This window comes from Eurytemora carolleeae, unplaced genomic scaffold (assembly GCF_000591075.1).
Source record: "Eurytemora carolleeae unplaced genomic scaffold, Eaff_2.0 scaffold575, whole genome shotgun sequence".
Lineage (NCBI taxonomy): Eukaryota > Metazoa > Arthropoda > Copepoda > Calanoida > Temoridae > Eurytemora > Eurytemora carolleeae.
This window is the reverse complement of record NW_019396602.1, coordinates 86,323-102,874: the sequence shown is the minus strand read 5'-3', so window position 1 is coordinate 102,874 and position 16,552 is coordinate 86,323. Positions and strand designations below refer to the sequence as shown.

General features: G+C 31.2%; 1 protein-coding gene across 1 annotated transcript; it reads right to left on the bottom strand.

Annotated features, from left to right (window-relative positions):
* Positions 1-1,085: 1,085 nt before the first annotated feature.
* On the bottom strand, positions 1,086-10,812 carry LOC111706162 (acetylcholine receptor subunit alpha-type acr-16). Its single transcript, XM_023478955.1, has 10 exons — positions 10,706-10,812; positions 9,032-9,101; positions 8,103-8,190; positions 7,158-7,215; positions 6,442-6,535; positions 5,613-5,677; positions 2,862-2,971; positions 2,328-2,417; positions 1,427-1,572; positions 1,086-1,356 (listed from the first exon to the last, which is right to left on the bottom strand). Exons 2-10 carry the CDS (start codon positions 9,097-9,099, stop codon positions 1,266-1,268), a joined length of 810 nt encoding a protein of 269 aa, XP_023334723.1. The 5' UTR covers positions 9,100-9,101; positions 10,706-10,812; the 3' UTR covers positions 1,086-1,265.
* Positions 10,813-16,552: the final 5,740 nt, after the last annotated feature.

Genomic DNA, 16,552 nt, shown 5'->3' with positions numbered 1-16,552 from the left:
TCACTCCAATCCAGACACACACAAAGTTAGTAAGTTACCTAATTAAACATTAAAAATTATTTTATACCAATATTTATTTTACTAAAACTGTATTTTGTAGGTTTGAAATAAATCTGTTAATCTGTTTTTTGCAACTTTGTGTCCGAGTTAAGACGAGCCTCAGAACCTGATCTCCGATGCCTCGCTTTGTTTTAACAAGTAATTAATACCAATGAAACGTTTAATTCAGAAGACGACTTTTAGACTCAAGTTATAACTTTAAGTATAGTCCATGATAAATATGAAAGACAGAAATTGTGCAGTGTGCACGGACACATTTTACTTGAAAAACTAATTTGGATGTTACTTGTTGCAAAAAAAGGGAGTGACTGGTTATGTAAGGTAGTTGAACTAATATGCAGTGTTGTGGAAAACTTCTTTCAGATTCATTTGAGATATATTAAACTTTTTAAAGATCTGTAAATCCTGAGTTTGAGCGCAAATTCGACGTACAAAACTCCTACTTTGGGGGTGAATACGTTTTAAGAACTAGTTTTTGAAATTATTAAATAACGACGACATAAAATGTAAAAAAAGTTCTACAATAAACTACAGACGTCATGTATAGGAACATAAAAATTAATTAAATTAATTAAATAAGTAATCTTGTTCAATTATTAGTTTCTATTTTCTCATTATTCTGGTTTCTCATTATTCACAAAGATTTTCGAAGATTTTCTAGAATTATTATTGAAAAGACGACATTTAAAGAATTTGAAGAAATCTGCGAATAAATTCAAAGAAGATAAGAAATTCAATATAAAAATGAAAACGAAATAATCGATTTTAGCATTGATTTATTGACAAATTTCTTTTGAGAAATATGTTCCTAACCATCTAATTAGATTACTGTATACATTTTACTTTATTTTTCGTTGTCATTATTTAATAATTTTTAAAAAGCTAATTCTGAAAACGTATCCTTCCCCACAGTAGGAGTTTTGAACTTCTTTTATACTCTTTTTAAAAACCCCATTGTTGTAATCGAGATAATTTTTTTCAAAACTTTTCATCTCTCCTTTGTTCACAAACTCCACTGAAACAAATCATTTGAAGATACCTTTATTCCTGATTTAATCGTAAAATTTTAAAATCTACAGAAATGTTTTTGAAGATGGTACATACATATACTGCATAGAGGATTAAACAAATATTATTCTATAGAATTAATGTAAAGAGAGAAATATTAAATCAAAAAAGAGAAAATTTTCAAATTTTCAATATAATTAGTTTTTTGCTGGTTTATAGGCTGGAACTGGTGAGGGGTTTTCTTGCTTGCCATCTGCTCCAATTTGGAATCCACGCTGAACTTTGAACCTGAAATATATGAAACATAAAATATTAATTATGAAAGGAAAAAGAGGGGAGGGGGAGAAATAATACTGACTTGTAATGAAGAGCTGGATATGGTTCCTGACAGCAAGGATAAAAATCACTGTTCAAGGATTCCTCCTGGAACGAGTTCTCTGTGAAGAAAACTGGGGAAATGCCCTCTTCCACAGATTCATTGGTGATGTAGTTCTTATCCTCGCACTATAAAAAGAACATAACCATTACAATGTTGTTTTTGTTGCTTGTATCTATATATACAGACGCAATCTCTTTTATGTCTGTCTGTTTGGTTGTATGTCCAAGCATAACTCATGAACACCTCGAATGATTTGCCTCAAATTGTAATGTTCTTAGTATGGTTTCTAAGTTTTAAGTAATGTAGGTTAAATTTTACAGGAAAAACTTGGTTTCTAGGCAAAGCTGGGGTCCTTTAATATTTGATAAGAGGTTTCGAACTTTATAAAAATCGATGATGATACAATGATAGTTGTAGCTATGATTGAAGTAAAAAATTTTGTGTGAAATGGCGCTAATTTACAATTCTTGATCTCGATATTCAGAGTGACATCTTTTGATAGATAAATAATTGATCTCTATAATTTAGCTATCCCTGCTGTGTACGATTATCAAGGCTGATACCCAAGAGATATAAAACTAAACCGTAATCAGTGCTTGTTTGCTACACAATTTGGAAATCAGTGCTTGTTTGCTACACAAGTTGGAAATCAGTGCTTGTTTGCTACACAAGTTGTAAATCAGTGCTTGTTTGCTACACAAGTTGGAAATCAGTGCTTGTTTGCTACACAAGTTGGAAATCAGTGCTTGTTTGGCCTGAGATTCCCAGCACTAAAGTTCTAACCTCTATACTAAAATAAATTGGATGGAAATAGAAATATCACTGATCAAATATCCTTTAACATCATTAAATTTGCATGAACACTTCCATTAATTCTTGCCTTTTGTAGATTAATTAAATATCCGCTGTAAGTCCAAGATCCCAGCTTGATGGAGCAATCATATTCTCCCCACGGCCAGTCAGCAAACTCCTACGATAGTTGGCCATTATATCAACATATGAAGACGACTGTCGATTTCAATTTTAATTTAGATCAAGCTTTTAAACAACATTAATACACAAAAACATCTGAAGAAAAGAGAAGCTGTTAATTATAAGAAGCTTCTCTTAAACTACTCGTAAATCTTTTTTCGAAAAAAGCTTGTTAACAATTAAAACTTAAATAAAAAAGTCAAGTTTGCTACACAAGTTGGAAATCAGTGCTTGTTTGCTACACAAGTTGCGATGATAAAAGGTCGTCTTTAAAGGGCTAAAATCCACAAAAATCTGACTAAGAATTTTTGGGAACATCTTGGCACAATTAATCAATTAAGCAAATTGAGTAAAATGTTTTACGCAATTTGTTTGTTCTTCAGAATTTACGCAAAATTGCAGTGCAAACAGACATCTTTACAGACATTTTTGAACAGGTTACCTTATCATTACATGGAACAGTCAGCTTGGCAGCAGGAACATAGATAACCAAACCATTAGACATAATAACAGTATTGGTACTCCTGGACTTCAGAACATCATTGATATATTCTAGAAAAGATATTTATATCTTATATCTATATTATGGCTAGTTGGACTAGAGTGTCAGTTTGCTGGGTATGTGGAGTTAAACTCGAGTGTCAGTTTGCTGGGTATGCGGAGTTAGACTCGAGTGTCAGTTTGCTGGGTATGCGGAGTTAAACTCGAGTGTCAGTTTGCTGGGTATGCGGAGTTAGACTCGAGTGTCAGTTTGCTGGGTATGCNCATGTGGCTCTCCCGGGGGCCCCAATCAAAATTTGAGGCAAATCGGTTCAGGGGTTCCTGAGTTATGGTAGGACAAACAAACAGACAAACAGAATTTACAACTTATATATATTCCTGATGGAGTCAATATCATGATATTCTTTAGGATCCCAGGCTAAACGCTCATCTATCCATGAGGTCTTCAGCCACAGGTTCATATCAAGATGTCCTGGTTGAGAATTAGTTATATCAAGATGTCCTGGTTGAGAATTAGTTATATCAAGATATCCTGGTTGAGAATTAGTTATATCAAGATGTCCTGGTTGAAATTTAGTTATATCAAGTTCATCTGGTAGATATTGAGTTATATCAAGATGACCTGGTAGACATTGAGTTATATCAAGTTGACATGGTAGACATTTTGCTATATAAAGTTGACCTGGTAGACATTTTGTTATATAAAGTTGACCTGGTAGACATTTGGATATATCAAGTTGACCTGGTAGACATTGAGTTATATCAAGTTGACCTGGTAGACATTTAGTTATATCAAGTTGACCTGGTAGATATTAAGTTACATCAAGTTGACCTGGTAGACATTGAGTTATATCAAGTTGACCTGGTAGATATTAAGTTACATCAAGTTGACCTGGTAGATATTGAGTTATATCAAGTTGACCTTGTAGACATTGAGTTATATAAAGTTGACCTGGTAGACATTGAGTTATAGCAAGTTGACCTGGTAGACATTGAGTTATAGCAAGTTGACCTGGTAGACATTAAATCATATCAAATTGACCAAACAGACAAAATATCTTTTTTTTACATATTTTTTTGTAATTACAATGGCTAGTGGTGTATACTGTTGGGTAGCAGATGGGATTTTAAGTATTATTTAAACAAAATTACGTAGTTCATGAAAAGGGAATCAAATTTTAATCAATTTTATACCTTCACCAGTCATATCCATATAAACCATGTTCAGCCCAACCGAAACATTCAACCCAGTCTAGAATATAATATTTTCTCTCAAACTTGGCAACACATTGCACAAGCTTATTTTTTGTGTGAAACTAGAGATTAGCACGTTTTTTCATTTCGTCCGTTCATTGTTCATGAACGGCCCATTATGTTCGGTTTTTTTTCAATCGTTCACAAAATAATGGACTTTGTTTTTTTAAATGTTTTCTTTCACTGAACGATCTTTCATTAAAGTTGTCCGTTCAATAAATAGTTTGGTCCAAACAAATGATGGTTTTTTGAAATTTTTTTCTAAAAAATTGTTAGATTAGTAAAAAACTATTGTTCTAAAATGTGTGTTCGAAAAAACTTGTTAATTCAGTAAAAAACGAACGTTTTAAAAAAAATATTTGCAGAATTCGTTCGTTCAGTTAAAAATCGAACCAAAACAAAATTGTTCAAACGATTTAAAATCTTTTTTTCCGTTTCTTTTTATGAAACGATAATTTTTTCATTTCTCTAAACGATCCCTTTTGTTAATCCATAGTTCGTTTGTTCTCAAAATTTTCGTTCGTTAAAAAAACGATGTCCTATGTACAATTTGATTTTTCTGACAAAAAAGTTTTTCTTGAAAAACTCAAATACCTAGAATTTTATTGAGAAACTTAATTCTCAATTTTTGGATCACATAAAGAAAATAAAAAATAAATAAAAAATACACAAAAAATCAAAGGATAACAAGAGAACACAAATTCAAAATTAAATGATTTTATCTCCCATAAAACATGTACGAAAGTTATAAAGTTATACGTAAACCCCTATATTCAATAGAAACCTCGGAGCTGCTATAATAATGAAGATCTTTTAATCATTTTAGTTTATATTTTACAGATTAGAGAATAAATCTTTCTAGAAATTGATAAAAAAAACTTACCTTTCCGTCTAGGCTGTCAACCAGAGGAATAATTTCAGAATCATAATCTTTAAACAGATCTCTCTGTAACCTCCCGACATATTCAATCCTAATAATTTAAAACAACTAAACAAATGACAGGCCTAAAAATCTGATTATCTGGTCCTTATATCTTTGCAACATGATTTCGTAAACCTGTGATATGATATGTCTGTTTGAACAAATCGTAGAAAAAAAGTCAAAAATTTATTTATTTATCAGCACGATTTTTTTAATGGCATCTAATGGGAATTAGAATTTTAAAGATTTTTATAATAACGTTTTTTTTATAGTTTACAAAGGTACTAGCCGGACTATTTTATAGTTTACAAAGGTATTAGCCGGACTATTTTATAGTTTACAAAGGTACTAGCCGGACTATTTGACTAGAGTGTCAGTTTGCTGGGTATGCGGAGTAAGACTCGAGTGTCAGTTTAAAAGGGGGGGGGGGGTGGAATGACCAATGCTTGAGAAACAATGCATTATTCAAATGTTATCTTAAGTTTAAAAATGTCCAATACTGAACAACATGATTACCTGATCCATATCCTAGATTGTTATAAACCTCTAGATCAGGAATCCAGATATTATGAGCTGGAACTCTGATGGTGTATATTTTAAGTTTCAGAAATCAGAATATCAAAATATTTGATTCGAAAAAATCTAGTTATTTGAAAAAAGAACTGCTATGTAGAGAGATCCATAAACTATGGAATTGAAGGATTATATATTGGTCAATGAACTTGAAACACGGCATTTGTACAGTGCTCCCAGACCTTCTTCATTTAATGAATTTAAGCCACGCCTTAAATCCCCCAAAAACCGGTTTTAATTGACCGCCGGCATAAATCTTAAATAATTTAATACACATTTAAGTGGAACCAACCATATTTGAGCGGCGGCTTAAATTTAAACCGTGGCTTAAATTCTTTGAATTCGGCCTCGGTTGATTTTCAAGCTACAATAGTTAAACTATTTCAATTAGAACAATATTAATTACACTCTGTAAAGCTAAATGTTGTATGTCTTTCCCACATGTTTACGAGTCTCACTGTTTGATCGTTGATTATTAAAATAAATTAACTATTAAATATATTAATATACTAGGTTAGGAACCCAGCGTTACACAGGGTAAGCACTAAGCATAGTTACTCCTGCCGTATACCCGCATTTGAACGATTTTACAGGGACACCAAATTTTCGTTATTTCGACCAACTCAACTTAGAATCTCAAAAGCAAGCTAAGAACATTCATGTGGCTCTCCCGGGGGCCCCAATCAAAATTTGAGGCAAATCGGTTCAGGGGTTCCTGAGTTATGGTAGGACAAACAAACAGACAAACAGAATTTACAACTTATATATATTCCTGATGGAGTCAATATCATGATATTCTTTAGGATCCCAGGCTAAACGCTCATCTATCCATGAGGTCTTCAGCCACAGGTTCATATCAAGATGTCCTGGTTGAGAATTAGTTATATCAAGATGTCCTGGTTGAGAATTAGTTATATCAAGATATCCTGGTTGAGAATTAGTTATATCAAGATGTCCTGGTTGAAATTTAGTTATATCAAGTTCATCTGGTAGATATTGAGTTATATCAAGATGACCTGGTAGACATTGAGTTATATCAAGTTGACATGGTAGACATTTTGCTATATAAAGTTGACCTGGTAGACATTTTGTTATATAAAGTTGACCTGGTAGACATTTGGATATATCAAGTTGACCTGGTAGACATTGAGTTATATCAAGTTGACCTGGTAGACATTGAGTTATATCAAGTTGACCTGGTAGATATTAAGTTACATCAAGTTGACCTGGTAGACATTGAGTTATATCAAGTTGACCTGGTAGATATTAAGTTACATCAAGTTGACCTGGTAGACATTGAGTTATATCAAGTTGACCTGGTAGATATTAAGTTACATCAAGTTGACCTGGTAGANTTTTTTTTTTTTTTTTTTGTAATTACAATGTCCAATGGTGTATGCTTTTGGGTAGCAGATGTGATTTTAAGTATTATTTAATCAAAATTACGTAGTTCGTGAAAAGGGAATCAAATTTAAATCAATTTTATACCTTCGGCAGTCATATCCATATAAACCATGTTGAGCCCAACCGAAACATTCAACCCAGTCTAGAATATGATAATTTCTCTCAAACTTGGCAACACATTTCACAAGCTTATTTTTTTGTGTGAAACTAGAGATTAGCGCGTTTTTTCATTTCGTCCGTTCATTGTTGATGAACGGCCCATTACGTTCGGTTTTTTTTCAATCGATCACAAAATAATTGACTTTGTTCTTTTTTTATATGTTTTTTTTTTCACTGAACGATCGTTCAGTAAAGTTGTCCGTTCAATAAAGAGTTCGGTTCAAAAAAAATGATGGTTTTTTGAAATTCTTTTCTAAAAAATCGTTAGATTAGTAAAAAAAACTATTATTTTAAAATGTGTGTTCGAAAAAACTTGTTAATTCAGTAAAAAATCGAACGGTTTTAAAAACAATATTAGGAAAATTCCTTCGTTCAGTTAAAAAATCGAACCAAAACAAAATTGTTAAACGATTTAAAATATTTTTTTCGTTTCTTTTTATGAAACGATAATTTTTTCATTTCTTTAAACGATCCCTTTCGTTAATCCATAGTTTCGTTTGTCCTCAAAATTTTCGTTCGTTCAAAAAAACGATGCCCTATGTACAATTTGAATTTTCTGACAAAAAAGTTTTTCTTGAAAAAGAATTTTATTGAGAAACTTAAATTCTCAATTTTTGGATCACATAAAGAAAAACAAAAATAAATAAAAAATACACAAAAAAATCAAAGGAAAACAAGAGAACACAAATTCAAAATTAAATGATTTTATCTCCCGTAAAACATGTACGAAAGTTATAAAGTTATACGTAAACCCATATATTCAATGGAAACCTCGGAGCTGCTTTAATAATGTAGATCTTTTAATCATTTTTGTTTATATTTTACAAATTGGAGAATACATTTTTCTAGAAATTGATAAAAAAAACTTACCTCTCCGTCAAGGCTGTCAGCCAGAGGAATAATCTCAGAATCATAATCTTGAAACAGATCTCTCTGTAACCTCCCAACATATTCGATCCTAATAATTTAAAACAATTAAACAAATGACTGGCCTAAAAATCTGATTATTTGATCCTTATATCTTTGCAACATGATCTTGTAAACCTATGATATGATATGTCTGTTTGAACAAATCGTAGAAAAAAAGTCAAAAATTGATTTATTTACCCGCACGATTTTTTTTAATGGCATCTAATGGGAATTAGAATTTTAAAGATTTTTATTATAACGTTTTTATAGTTCACAAAGGTAGTAGCCGGACTATTTTATAGTTTACAAAGGTACTAGCCGGACTATTTTATAGTTTACAAAGGTACTAGCCGGACTATTTTATAGTTTACAAAGGTACTAGCCGGACTATTTTATTGTTTACAAAGGTACTAGCCGGACTATTCTATAGTTTACAAAGGTACTAGCCGGACTATTTTATAGTTTACAAAGGTACTAGCCGGACTATCTTATTATAGTTTACAAAGGTACTAGCCGGACTATTTTATAGTTTACAAAGGTACTAGCCGGACTATTTTATTGTTTATAAAGGTACTAGCCGGACTATAAGTACGACTTGGCCCTGTTTTAGAAAACGTGTTACAAAACGATAGTCTTTTAATTTTAAATATTAGTTTTGAAGAATGTTTAGTTAGAAAACGAAACGAATACCGATTTTTAAAAATTGTTTTTGGTGTTTCGAATGAAAAACGATTAAAGAAACGTTTTTATTAAGAAAACGAACGGTTTTAAATTTTTAAAGTCACCTTTTGAAAACTTTTGCATAAATATTATTTTGGTATCGTTGACAAAAGTTTAAAAGATTTCTGAAAAAAACTAAATTGTCCATCTTTAGCATAGATGCTACAAACCTGGATTCTTTCTTTGCATAACATGAAGCAAGAAGAGCTGAGAGACAGACAAGGATGAGCCCTCTCATTTCTAGACAAATATATAATATTTATATACAGGGTGTATCATAACATAGAATAAATACAGGGTGTTTCATAATATAGAATAAATACAGGGTGTTTCATAATATAGAATAAATACGGGGTTTTCATAATATAGAATATATACAGGGTGTTTCATAATATAGAATAGATACGGGGTGTTTCATAATATAGAATATTTACAAGGTTTTTCATAATATAGATTATTTACTAGGTGTTTCATAATATAGAATATTTACAAGGTGTTTCATAATATAGAATATTTACAAGGTTTTTCATAATATAGATTATTTACTAGGTGTTTCGTAATATAGAATATTTACAAGGTGTTTCATAATATAGAATATTCACAAGGTGTTTCATAATATAGATTATTTACTAGGTGTTTCGTAATATAGAATATTTACAAGGTGTTTCATAATATAGAATATTCACAAGGTGTTTCATAATATAGAATATTCACAAGGTGTTTCAAAATATAGAATATTCACAAGGTGTTTCATAATATAGAATATTCACAAGGTGTTTCATAATATAGAATATTCACAAGGTGTTTCATAATATAGAATATTCACAAGGTGTTTCATAATATAGAATATTCACAAGGTGTTTCATATAGAATATTCACAAGGTGTTTCATAATATAGAATATTCACAAGGTGTTTCATAACTTTGACACATTTAATTTTTTCTTTAATAACTTTTTAAATTTTTGTTATAGTTATATTATACACTTGCTTAGAGGGAAACTATTTGAAGTGCTATTAGGAACCTTCTCGTGTAATAGAATCATATTTAAAAAATTAAAAACCTTTTTAATGAAAGACCTCTCTAATCCCAAATTATACTTTTTTATTCACTTAGTATTTGTATAAAGCAGAAGATTTAGAATTATTTTAAGAACATGACAACAACAAAAAAAGACTTGTGTGTAACTCGATGCTGAATCCTTTCTATGCACAGTCTAATCTTGTGTAAAGTCCTATCTATGTAAAGTCCTATCTATGAAGACTCTTCTCTTGTTTAAAGTCCTATCTATGTAAAGACCTATCTATGCAAAGTCTAATCTTGTGTAAAGTCCTATCTATGTAAAGTTCTATCTATGTAAAGTCCTATCTTTATAAGTCCTATCCACGTAAAGTCCTATCTATGTAAAGTCCTTTCTATGCACACTGTTCTCTTGTGTAAAGTCCTATCTATGTAAAGTGCTATCTATGTAAAGTGCTATCTATGTAAATTCCTATCTATGTAAAGTTCTATCTATGTAAAGACCTATCTGTGAAAAGTCTGCTCTATGTAAAGTCCTATCTATATAAAGACCTATCTAAGTCCAATGTATGCACAGTTCTTTCTTCCGAAAAGTCCTATCTATGTAAAGTCCTTTAAAGTGCCCTATCGTTGAAATTAAGAGTTCATTATGATACATAAGAAATGTCACATTTACAAATATCCTATCTATGTAAAGTCCTGTTTTGTAATGTTATACTCCTATCTATAAATATCCTTTATAGATATCCATCTTTTTGCCAAACTTAGTAAATGTCAGTCTAATTCCAAATGTTTAAAATTAAGTCTCAATAAAATTCTTCCTACCGTGTTTACTGTGTGGTGTATTTGCTGTAAGTAAGGATGCTCAGACTATGATTTGTTGTGAATAAAGGCCTCCTCACTCCTCCCAATATATATATGAGATGTTAGGAACATTGTACGCTAACTTGTGTACTCAAACACACCTCTTGTCCCCATTCCCGAAAATTGGATGATTTTTCAAAATCTGAAAACCACCCTAAAAATCACATTTTTCATTGTAAAAAGTAAAATTTTTGTAATATTTCATAAAATAAACATTATACGCTAACAAGTGTACTCAAACAGACCTATTGTCTAATAATTTAAATAATTTTTTTGCCACTCTTTACATAACCTCGTAACTGTTGTAAAAATATACACTTTTGCTATTTTCATATGAGGAATATTGTACGCTTATTAATGTACTCAAACCCACCCCTTGTCTAAAAATTAGATATTTTTTTGTGAAATGTTTGTGGAAGAAGAAAATATTCTATTAGAAATTATTGTTTTTTGTTTTAAAAAAAACTTTTATTTTAGCACAATTGTACGCTCGCTTGAATAGAGTTTTTTTTCAAACGTTCAAAAAAATTGATATTGTTTCTTCTCAAAAGTATTCTTCATTTTTCATTTTTTTTGTTCTTTTTCTCACTGACCAGACCGATTGTTTGGTAAGGTCGATTTTAGTAAAATTTGTCTGTTAAAGAAAATTGTTCTGTCAGCAAAAAAAACGATTCCCATCTCTAGCTGTAAACCTATGATTCCCATCTCTAGCTGTAAACCTATGATTCCCATCTCTAGCTGTAAACCTATGATTCCCATCTCTAGCTGTAAACCTATGATTCCCATCTCTAGCTGTAAACCTATGATTCCCATCTCTAGCTGTAAACCTATGATTCCCATCTCTAGCTGTAAACCTATGATTCCCATCTCTAGCTGTAAACCTATGATTCCCATCTCTAGCTGTAAACCTATGATTCCCATCTCTAGCTGTAAACCTATGATGCCCATCTATAGCTGTAAACCTATGATTCCAATCTCTAGCTGTAAACCTATGATTCCCATCTTTAGCTCTAAACCTATGATTCCCATCTCTAGCTGTAAACCTATGATTGTGAAAGTAAAGAAATTTTATTGCTATTATTGTAATTATTATTATTACAATTATTATTACTATTAAATTTATTTTCATTATTATTTATTTGATTATCTATATCGATTTTACAAAACGTCTTATCTTCATTATCGTTTTATTTCTATCACTATGTGTATATTTACTTTTTTAAAATATTGATATTGTTTTGACACCATGTTGAGCAATACAGTATACATGGTACATTTCAGTTTATTTCATGTACAGTGCAGTACAGTACAAATACAGGCAAAACAGGATTGTACACCAAATGAATGATTCTAGTGAAATTTATGTATATAGGGCATTGCCTTCATCCAAGGTACTGATGCAAGGAAAGTTAGTTGCGGTCGTCTATACTCTGCGTACATATTGAAACCAGTTCTCTCTGGGCGGAATTTGTAAACAAGAATAGATGCATCGTCAGTGTTCGTCTGGTATCCGAGGAGGTTATAAGCATTTAATTTGATAATTTTGAAAATTCACATAGTATTTTCCTGTGGCTATAGATTATTTCATAGATTATTTTTGTGAAAATGGATTCCATGTCAGGGTGTGACATCCGTCTTGTGTTTACTTTTCCGCCCAAAGTGCATTACACTGCAGTACAGAAAATGCGTACACCTCTCTGAAATAACTTTCCTTGCATAAGTAACTTGCCTTCATCCATCCCTGTCCCTAATGCGTACACAATCTGTATACGGTGTAGAATGATCTCAACGGTTTTGCATCGGTCTTGTAATTTCTTACAACGATCATTTTCGTTTTTACACTTCAGGTTAAAAAATCCTTTTGGTTCTAAACGAAACCTTTAGTAGTAATTGTTTCAAAAATTACAAAACGGGGTATGTTTTTGTTTTGTTTTATGTGTCATCGTTAACAAAAAGTACAAATCCATGTACGAAAAAACGGAAGAAAATGGTATCCCAACCCAACACTTTCTATTATTAAAATCAAGATCTTGAGATGGTTGACAATAGAAAATCAACTTGCAGGGAAACAGCTGTAAATGTGTAATGTATAAATGAACGGGAAATAGCTGTAAATGAACAGGAAACAGCTATAAATGAACAGAAACAGCTGTAAATGAACAAGAAGCAGCGCTTTAAATGAACGGGAAACATCTGTAAATGAACTGGAAGCACCTGTAAATGAACGGGAAACAACTGTAAATGAACGGGCAACAGCTTTACATGAACAGAAACAGCTGTAAATGAACGAGAAACAGCTGTAAATGAACGGAAAACAAGCTTTAAATGAACGGGAAACAGCTGTAAATGAAGAGGAAACAGCTGTAAATGAACGGGTAACAGCTGTAAATGAACGGGAAAAAGCTGTAAATGTGCGGAAACAGCTGTAAATGAACGGGAAACAGCTGTAAATGAACGGGCAACAGCTGTAGATGAACAGGAAACAGCTGTAAGTGAACGGGAAACAGCTGTAAATGAACGGGCAACAGCTTTAAATAAACAGAAACAGCTGTAAATGAACAAGAAACAGCTGTAAATGAACGGAAAACAAGCTTTAAATGAACGGGAATTACAGCTGTAAATGAAGAGGAAACAGCTAAATGAAGAGGAAATAGCTGTAAATGAAGAGGAAACAGCTGTAAATGAAGAGGAAACAGCTATAAATGAACAGGAAACAGCTGTAAATGAACAGGAAACCGCTGTAAATAAGCGGGAAACATCTGTCATGAACAGAGATTTCTAACTGTCTTCAGTACTCCCCCCCCCTCCCTTATAGGCATGGAACCAAAAAATATATGTGTGATTGCAGGAGGATATAGTGTACATTAAAGAGCAAAGAATCAGACAAAAAATTGATGATATATATTTGAACATATTTAAATTTTCCATTCAGTACGTAGGGAAAATACTAAAAACATTATAGTTTTTATATATTTATTGAGACTGGGTGTGTGTGTGTGTGAATACACTAGTAAGCGTACAATGTTCCTAGTCCCTCCATATATATTATATATAATATATAATATATATAATAAATTTATTATTCAATCAAATAAAAGATTCATCTTCATACATGGTGTCCCATATCAAATCAGACCTCGTCAATGGGTCTAAATTACGATTTGGGGGATAAATCAGAAAATTTAAGAAAAATCAATCATTTAAAAAAATTTAATAAGGCTGAAAGAAAATTTTTTGCAGAAAATCCTAGATTTTTTAGTATTATGTGCGTATTTTGGCGTTAAAGATTGGATATAATCTAATATGATATGGGGCGCTCTGTATATACAGGGTGTCCCAAAAAACATGGGAATTCAGTGACGAATTCGATATCGTCTTTTTAAATAATTCTTTGATTTAGTATAGTGATACCAACTGAGAAAGCTTTAATCTGTAAGAGTTTCGTCTGCTATGTTTACATTTTGTTTGTTTATGTTTTGACTGCATACGGTTGTACTTAGTAAAACAAGAAAATTGCAGTATACAAACAGAGAAAACTTGTCCGTCTTCACTGTTCATCTTGCAGAGACATTATAGACACATCTTTACAGTCTTTTACCCTTTTCATAAAATAAACTCTAGCAGACATAATAATATTATGGCTTTTGAAATTAGGTATTACAATGCTAATTCATAGCAAAGACGATATACAATTCGTCACTGAATTCCCATGTTTTTTGGGACACCCTGTATATAAATCTTGGGACTAGGATCATTGTACGCGTACTGTGTACTCAAACACACCCCTTGTCCCAGGAAAAATATATAAAACTAGCTCTAAAAATTATAGGACAATATAAAATAATTATGCAATAGGTTTTTTTTGCTGGCCCCTCTTATAGATTTTTTTTCTCCGTAATTCTGAACTCAAAATTAAGTCTGTAAACATAAATATAAATTTTAAAAAATCCACATTTTTACCTGGTGAAATGTTTCACTTTTAACCATCGTTTTGCGTTGCTAAAAAATCTACAAATATTAATAAATTTGCTAAATTTTTTGTTATATTATATTTGTTTTATTATATAATATACAAAGAGAAAATGCTCCCTGACAGAGCAAACATATAAAGTTTAGAATAGACGATGGGCGTAAAGCGCCATGTGAGCCTCGTATATATGTTTATATTCAGATGGAACTAGTTACCATGTTCTCACCTCTAAAACTCTTTTTTGTAATTTTTTGTGATTTTTCAACACATTTTAGGCACTATGATTTACATCTTACCGGTCATCCATCTTAATTTAATCATTGGGAAAGATATTGAGTAGAATAGTGTTATAGATGTCTAGTGTGTAACCGAATAATATTTTCTCTCAGAATTGTGTGCTTAAAATTAAAACTAGAGGCGCTACAAGGTCCAAAAGACGTACCAATAATAAATTTTACAATCTCCTTCAATATTGTGGTGTGTCAAACTCTCCAATTTTTAAAAATTGAACATATTCTTTTTGTTGTATTTTTTCCAGTTTGGTAATTGGTAATCTATGTTTTGAACGTCTGTGTTGGGATTTTATACAAAGTTTGTGTCCTCTGTTGATAGATTTAAATTGTTATAATTGTTCAATTAAAAAGAATTATCTAAATTGAACAATATCATCATAATTCATAGTTTCCTTTCACTGTTCCCATTACAATTCAATATATTTTACAGTGAGAACCAGAAAACAACATTAAAACAATATTTAAATGTATTTGATGTTCCTATACAGTTTTAAAATGTCTAGTATCTTATTTATCAAATCATATTATACAAAAAAAAATATTTAAAAATTTATGTAGATACTATGTATATCACCTTGATCCTTGTAAGAATGTTGTTAAATGTTGTTAGACTTATGTTAGAAATATGTTAGAATGATGTTCAAATTTTGTTGGAATAACGTTAAAATGATGTTAGAATTATATTAGAATGTTGTTAGACTTATGTTAGAAATATGTTAGATTGTTGTTAAAATTTTGTTAGAATTATGTTAGAATGTTGTTAGACTTATGTTAGAAATATGTTAGAATGTTGTTAAAATATTGTTAGAATTATGTTAGAATTTTGTTAGAATTTTGTTCGAATTTTGTTAGAATGTCGTTAGAATTTTGTTAGAATTATATTAGAATGACGTTTGAATGTTTGTTAGTATATTGTTAGAATGATGTAAGAATGTTGTTAGTATTATGTTAGAATGTTGTTAGAATTATGTTAGAATGTTGTTAGAATGATGTTAGAATTATGTTAGAATGATGTTAGAATTATATTAGAATGTTGTTAGAATATTGTTAGAATTATGTTAGAATGATGTTAGAATGATGTAAGAATGCTGATAGAATTATGTTAAAATTATTTTTTTCTTAAAATTTTTTTTTTTTTCACGGTCAACGCCGGGACCTTCAGCTAGTATTTTATAAAGTTACAATTTTGTTTGTTTGTTTGTTTGTTTGTATGTCCGACCATAACTCATGAATCCGGCCCTTGACTGATTTGCCTCAAATTTTAATTGGGGAAACTCGGGAGATTGACAGGAATGTTTTTAGCTTGGTTTTGAGATTCTCAGTTAAAAGGGCAAAATAGCAAAATCTTTATTTAGGACCAAGCGCGGGTAAACGGCGGGAGTAACAATGAGTACCCTGGGCAACGCTGGGTTCTCAAGCTAATTGTGCGTAAAAACATTCTTCTCAAATTTTGCAAACTTTTAAAGATTGATTTAATTTCAATTTAATGTTGGAGGAAAGTATAGAAATGGGTTGCTTGCGTGCTGGTAAAATATACACTTTCCA